This window comes from Salvelinus namaycush, chromosome 17 (genome assembly GCF_016432855.1).
Source record: "Salvelinus namaycush isolate Seneca chromosome 17, SaNama_1.0, whole genome shotgun sequence".
In the NCBI taxonomy this organism is placed as follows: domain Eukaryota; kingdom Metazoa; phylum Chordata; class Actinopteri; order Salmoniformes; family Salmonidae; genus Salvelinus; species Salvelinus namaycush.
The window spans coordinates 4,053,680-4,061,297 of NC_052323.1; the positions used below are offsets into that span (position 1 = coordinate 4,053,680).

At 42.2% G+C, this 7,618-nt stretch overlaps 1 protein-coding gene across 1 annotated transcript in view; it reads right to left on the reverse strand.

The window, feature by feature from the left end:
• Window positions 1–6,248, reverse strand: part of LOC120061868 (prominin-1-A-like) — a 113,543-nt gene extending 107,295 nt beyond the window's left edge. Inside the window, exon 1 of the mRNA XM_039011648.1 lies at window positions 6,011–6,248. Within this exon, the coding sequence (XP_038867576.1) occupies window positions 6,011–6,248 (238 nt within the window). The remainder of the gene's footprint in view (window positions 1–6,010) is intronic.
• Between the last annotated feature and the right edge of the window lie 1,370 nt (window positions 6,249–7,618).

Consider the following 7,618-nt stretch of genomic DNA (forward strand, 5'->3'; position numbering starts at 1 on the left):
GAATTAACATGGTCCACACACCCACACAGTTGTGAAGAGGGCACGACAGCACCTCTTCCCCCGCAGGAAGCTGAAAAGATTTGGCATGAGTCAGAAATAGTCAGACTCCAAACACCCAAGCCATAAACTGCTCTCTCTACTACTGCACGGCAAGCGGTGCCAGTGCACCAAGTATGGAACCAACAGGACCCTGAACAGCTTCTACCCCCAAGCCATAAGACTACGAAACAAGACTGCTAAATAGCTAATCAAATGGCTACCTGGACTACCTGCATTGACCCTTTTTTGCACTAACTCTCTTGTACTGACTCTATGCACACACACAGAACACAACACACTTTCACTCACCACATATGCTGCTGCTACTGTCTATTCTCTATCCTAGTCATTTTGCCCCTATGTGTACATAGCTACCTCAATTAACTCGTAACCCTGCACATCGACTTGGTACTGGTACTCCCTGTATATAGCCATGTTATTTTTTTACTTTGTTCTTGTTCGTTATTCACTGTATATTTACTCCTTATGTCACTTTCATTTTACAACTCTGCATTGTTGCAAAAGGACCTGTAAGTAAACATTTCACTGTTAGTCTACACCTGTTTTTGCGTCATCTCCCACACGTCTATAGTTTGGAAGGGGATCAGCAGGTATGTCTTTTTTCCCCGTTGTGAACTTGAATTAGTTTCAGACCAATTTGTGTAATAGCCCTTGGTAAATGTTGGGTGTTTTAAGAAGGACTGGCCTTACCTGTCTTCCCTGACTATTTAAGGAGCCTTACTTGGCCCCAGTCTTAGTGCATCATCTATAGTTTGGAAAGGGATCAACTCTTACAAAGAGCAACAAGTACATTTTTGGATTCAATAAGTAGCTGTTGGTATTGTCTTGCTAGGGCAATTGAATTTAAGCGCTGTCTTTTACCTAGTAGTCTATAAACTGTCTGATTGCTCAGTACTTGTGACTGTCGTTGTGGACTTGGATTAGTTATAGGCCTACTTGTGTAACAGTCTTGCTGATTTGTAGGCGTGTTGTATTGTAGGGAGTGTTTTCTTCAGCTCTGCCAGGCAATCAGCATTCAGTGCTGGGAGGTGTGTCTTCACCTCTGCTAGGCATTTAGTGCTAGTACTAAAAGTGGCTGTATTGTTAAGTGGCAGTGTTGTTGCCGAAACAAAGACATTCTGCCGAGTTGTTTGAGGAAGGCTCCCAGGCTCCCACCACACTCTCACTTGAGTATCTTACCTAGTTATTTTCTGATGATCTCATTTTGCTCTTTTGTAGCTTTGCAAGTTTGTGTTTCAGTTTGCTCCTGGCTGTAACCCTTCTAATTTAGTGTTACCTGCGCGCACAACCCATCTGGAATTCCTAGTCTCCGGTAGCGTTTGGAACTCATTTGAGCCTTTGAGTTCATCTTAACCTATGTTGCTCTTCGGTCCCTTGACTTGTTGGCCGTGACGGCGACATGGTTCTCCCAAGAGAACACTGCTACTCCAGCTGCTCTCTCGTCATCTGACTATGTGTTCTGTCATAGTCCGAGAGCATCTGGTGGTCGGGGTGGTGGCACAGGGCTAGGGCTGGGCGATATGGCCACAATATTATATCACGGTATTTTTTTAATTTAAATTGGACGGGTACGACGGTATTTGACGTTATTTTTAGTTTTTGAATTATACAAGTTCTACATTTGCTTTATGAGTAGTGAGGGACCCTAGGGTGGCAACACATACATTATAAGTGATTTCAATGAGTCTTTCTCCATTCTGATTGCTTTATTTGTTTTATACTGTTCAATTCAACTTCAACCTAAACAAATTTCCGCACTTTTATCATTTCTGCATTTCCTGCACTCAACTGCAGTGGTGGGAAAAGTACCCAATTGTCATACTTGAGTAAAAGTAAAGATACGTTAATAGAAAATGACTCAAGTAAAAGTGAAGTCACCCAGTAAAATACTACTTGAGTAAAAGTCTAAAAGTTTCTTTCCAGATTAAATCCTGCAACTAGTGATGCCCAGCCATCCAACAACCTACCCACTCGATCCCATCCCCTCCTCCAGACCACTCTCCTCTGTGTCACAGAGACTCTATGCTCTACCAAAGCTGACTCTCTCCTCTGTTCTCATTGACACTCAACTACTCTTCTCCTTCCCCCCTTCTGACACTGAGGTGGTGACAAGCATCTCTGCGTGACTGGCAGACATCTCAGCTTGGATGTCGGCCCACCACCTCAAGCACCACCTCGCATCGTCTTCAAGACCCTGGTGCTTGCCTACGGGGCAGCAAGGGGAACTGCACCTCCTTACCGTCAGGCTACGCTCAAACCCTACGTCCCAACCCGAGCACTTCATTCCACCACCTCTTGGTCTCTTGGCCCTCGGACCCCTGCGGGAAGGCAGCTCCCACTCAGCCCAGTCAAAACTCTTCTCTGTCCTGGCTGGGCGATATGGCCAAAATATCATACCACAGTATTTTTCAAAAATGTGACTTATGACGTATCTTATGTTTTTTAATAATAAAAGTTTAAAATTTGCTTTGAGTAGTGCGTGACTCTACTGTGGCAACACATGCATTTCAATGGGTCTTGGGTCAATGGGTCTTTCTCCATTCTGATTGTTTTACACTGTTCAATGAAACTTCAAACTAAAATAATTTCCTGCATTTCCATCAATTTCTGCATTTCCTGCACTCATTTGAGATCACTTACACACTGCCACGTAGGGCTGCACGATATGAACAAAAAACATTGCCCTATTTTTCTTTTAGCAAACGTTGCAATTGCAATTTTTAGGCCTACACCTGCACTGGTATCAGGCTGTATTAGCTAGCTATGTTTGCTCTGACTCAGTACATGTATTAGCTAGCTATGTTTGCTCTGACTCAGTACATGTATTAGCTAGCTAGCCAGCTAACTAGCAATTAGCATTAGCTGGTCACACGATTTAGCTAAAACTTGCCAAGAAAAGACAAACTAGCTGATTTCAGATGTAAGAAACAAACTAATAGTGTAATTATAGAATGCTTGTGGATTTATATTAAGAAGTGGAAACAATATCGTCATCAACATTGTTGCATGTGCTGCATTGACCATGCAGACTGAACGCAAGGGGAACTGCACCTCCTTGGCAAGTTTTGTGGTCAAGCAACAACAAATGCGCTCCTTGAGTGACGGGACGGGGCTAGGTCTGTGTGGAAAGCGGCATGGAGAGAGGAAATGGAAAGGGGGATACCTAGTCAGTTGAACAACAAATGTATCTTCCGCATTTATCCCAACCACACTGAATCAGAGAGGTGCGGGAGGCTGCTTTAATAGGAATGACACAAGTAGCGGTGTAAACTATAAAAAATGGACGTTACACACGGCATATCACATTTAACAAACCAACCATTCAAATAAAACCCAAACCGGTCCATGCATCAATACCGGTATATAGTAAAATACAGTGTACCGCCTAGCCCTAATCCCCCTAAAGTCAGGACAAGCAGAGTCTCTGCCCATCTTTCGAAAACTTCTGAAACCCTACCTCTTTGAAGAGTATCTTAAATAACTCTCACCTTGCCCATGACTCCCCTCCCACTTGTCATTTCCTACTAGCACTGACTTTGCAGATAAATAATTTGTTGGGGGAAAATGTACATGATACGATTGTGATGTGTTGTTGTCTCGCCTAGCTATCTTAAGATGAATGCACTAATTGTAAGTCACTCTGCATAAGAGCGTCTTCGAAATTTACTAAAATATTAAAATGTATACGACGCAAATACGAAGTATTTGCCCAAATACTTTTCAAACTCTTCACACCTGCTTCTCAACTTTTTGCACCAACTCCAACTCACCCACCGTTACATACTGTATACACACACACAGAACATTACCCTCTTGTTTTCACAACCCTTTATAATATAAATGTCTTGATATTGTGTATTTTTACTATGAAGGTGTGTTGATTGCACTGTTAGAGCTGGCCATTTTTTTTGTTTTGTTATTTCATTACTTATTTTTTGGCAGGGGGTTTGGGAATATTTTTGTTGTTTATTTATGTGTAATGTTGCACACTTTACATATTTGTTACTTCATTCGATGTTGTATTTTATAATTTGCTTGACTTTTGAACACGTGTTCTTTTTGGGGTTGGAGGGCAATGCAGTGAAAATGTACTTTAATTGTTTATTTATTTAACTGATTTCATTACTTATTTTTTTGGGGGGGGGGGGGCAATGGGGAGGTGTGAGTCAGGATAACTTAATGGCATGTATCCGGCTGGACACATTGGCAGTCAGGATCTCTGGTATCCACCGAGTGCTGTTAACATCCCATGGTTCCTCTTATCCCACTGTCGGTGGAAAAACTCGCTTTTGAGTGTTCAGAGATAAAACACTTAAGTTCTTCCGACTGGCAAGGAAGTGGCTAGATTCTTCAGAGGTGTAAGGATAATTAGAAGTCTGAATTAGGGATTTTGGTGCAGTTGCCTGTAATTCTGTTGCCTCCCACCTGAACTAATTATTTGGCCTCTATTGGTTTCAAATGGGATATTTTGGGAGTTTACAGCCCTGACTGTTGATTTGGGGGCCGTGGTGCACCAATAAATGAATCTAGGGGAACAGGTATATCATACATTTTATATGAATTCATTAAGAAATCAAAAATCAGAAATCAAGCTGAATTTTTCTTTGAAAATTGTCCACTGCCAGACTAAGTATGATCATTTACGGCAGTGTTATGGGGAAGCATTAGGGGCTGGTACAGCCTGTCCCGTCCAATCAAAATAGGCCTGACAAGATCACTGGATTATCATGCTAAATCTCCATGTGTGCATTTTAATGTCCCAATTAATTGGCAGACATGTGACTGTACAGCTGATCTGGTTTCAATTAAGTATAGGATTCATTTTAAATAATAATGAAACCCCCTACAGTAATATGGATAAAATATATTGCCTAATAATAATAATAATAATGGTCTAATAATGGTCATAATTAATTTCGGTGTTCATTTTTTTTTAGCATTCATGGAACATTTTTAAGGCACTGTCCAGAAGAATTCCTATAGCCAGTTTATACAATACAAACCCCACTATCTCTAGCATGGGATTTCAACTTTACTTATAGATGTGTAATAGAACCCAACAATGATATCCAATTAACAAATTTAAACATCCATTGTGTAAGTGAGTTTGAGCCATACATCAATGAATGCCTCTGACAACCCTTGAAACTAAAAGCACAGCAACATATGGCATTCCAGATTATGGGATTACCTAGTTAAATCTGTGACACAGGGAGACACTCCTAATCTCCAGATTTACTAATTGATTATGAACACTGAGATGGGGGCGGTCTTGTCTACCAACCCCTCAATTCAAGTGACCACACAATACTTACTTCAAAGACACCTTATTTGAGTATATGGAAAGTTAGGCCTAATTACATTGAATTGGACCAACGGTCCACCGTCCAACCCATTCCATCCCCATTGGGTCTTGGCATTTTCTCGTGAATTGTGTGCCCAGACTATTTAGTGACCAGTGACCACATGATGCACAGTCAATAAGGGGTCGGTTTAAGTGTAATTATGTTGACACAGGCAGGCAGCATTGTAGGCAAAATACTCTCTTCAAGTATACTGTCGGCTGTGGACACGTACATGTGCATGGGTGAATTTAAAGCACAACAGGAATGTAGAAATGTGATGCAAATAAACACAATTTTACGCATTGGATAGGCATGTTTTGCATACACCTGTGACATTCACAGCTGCCAAATAAAAAGTAAAGTGTTTCCTGCGATGATTTGAAAATCTCTGCACCCATGTGTCATACAGAATAATTTATCTTGCCATTGGCAAACTTTGTAAACGATAATGACGGTGTTGACGCTAAACGAGGACGAAGTGCTTCACTGTGCGGCGCTTATCATGGGTTGAAGCTAGATAGCTAGTTACCTACGGTGTATTCTCATGAAATGTTATTGGACAGCTCAATGGCCATCAAAACAACATTGCACTAACGATGACTTACCTTCCGGGAACGGGTTGGGCTGCACGACGTATAGAAAAGCGTGCACCATGTGGAACAGTAACCCTATTACTCCAGGTTCGTAATAGGCGAGGGTTTGGTAAACTCCCTGAGGCACATAACCAAAATCCAACTTTCCCGACGGTGGTAGACTTCGGCGCTCTGGCTCCGTTTCTTCTTGCTGGAGTTCACCAGACGTTAATAGTCCCCAAAAGAGGAGAAGAAGACCGGTTTTCCACATCGTCCCAAGACACTGTCAGCTCAATGTACGCGTTTAAAATAGGCTACAACAAGGGAGATGGTACAAAAATGTCGCTAGGTTCGTATCTCTACTAAAATGTGGAAATAAAAGGGAAGGGTTGAGCAGTGGGACTGCAGGTTTTAAGTCCTGCTGTCCGGGGAAGGATTCGTGATTATCATCGTTCCCACGGTCAGTGGCTCCTTATATGGACGCAAACCGGGTGTTTATTTTCTCCGGTCCTCCAACCGCTCAGTTCCTCAGAGATGATATCAGACCGACTGTCAAATTGGCTGGAGCATCTGTGCAGTGTGCTAGAGGAACGGGAACGGTTGGATGGCTGCGCGAGAGAATGCGTGCGCATTCACTCTACTGGCTGTGGGAGGCTCGGGCAGGGGCGGACTGGGACAATAATTCGGCCTTGGCAGTTCATCCACACCAGCCCATATCAATGCGCATGCCGCCAAACCCAGTGTCTGGCGAGTGATGGTCCTCCTCATCTTTTTTAACCAATTCATGTTTAAAACAAATACAATATGTAAAAACACCACTGGGTTGTTCCACCTCAAAAAGCACAAGAAAGAGGATTTTGACACCCACCATCTCAGATTGTTTTGAAATTGTTTATGTTGTTAGTAGCAGATACGATTAGCATTCCTGAAACATTATTTTGTTGAAATATAATTTGATCTCTTAGAAATGAAACTAATTGATTGCTCAAAAAATTGGCAGTTTTAGTTGATATGATTCAGATAATATTAAATAAATATAGTACCCATCACCCACGTAGGCTTGGGCGGTATCCAGATGTTTATATTGTTGTGAAAGGGCCTAGTCAATATTTCTTGTTGACTCCCCCAGTCCCCAGACAAGACTCTGGTAACACTGAAACAAGAAAAAATAAGAAGAAGTGGAAGAAGAGGCCTCAACCACAAGCATCTGCAGCCAGAGAGCGGCAGGACCAAGTCAAAGGAAGAGAAGAGATGACGGGTGTGGGTGGACTGTATGCAGATGTTCCTCTGCCGGAGGGCGGAGGTTCGTCGTATATGGCGACACCCCTGTCAGATCTCGGCCCTGCGATGGAGTTGATAGAGTTGCTTGATAGCACGTGGGCCATGAAGCAGATGAAACCACGGATTGTCGTCACCTACGAAGGAACCAATGTGTTACCAATGGCAAAATGTAATATTCATAAATGTAAAATCACTAATAAAAAAAACACTCTTCCGTGTTTTCTATAAGGAATTCGAGCATTACATTAAGACCATTCTACATTCTTCTGAGTTGAAAGCTGTGAAAACAATCAATACCTGAGAATCTCTTAAGGATCTACGGGATTGGGGTCCCTATACCGGAACAGTTGTTACTAATGT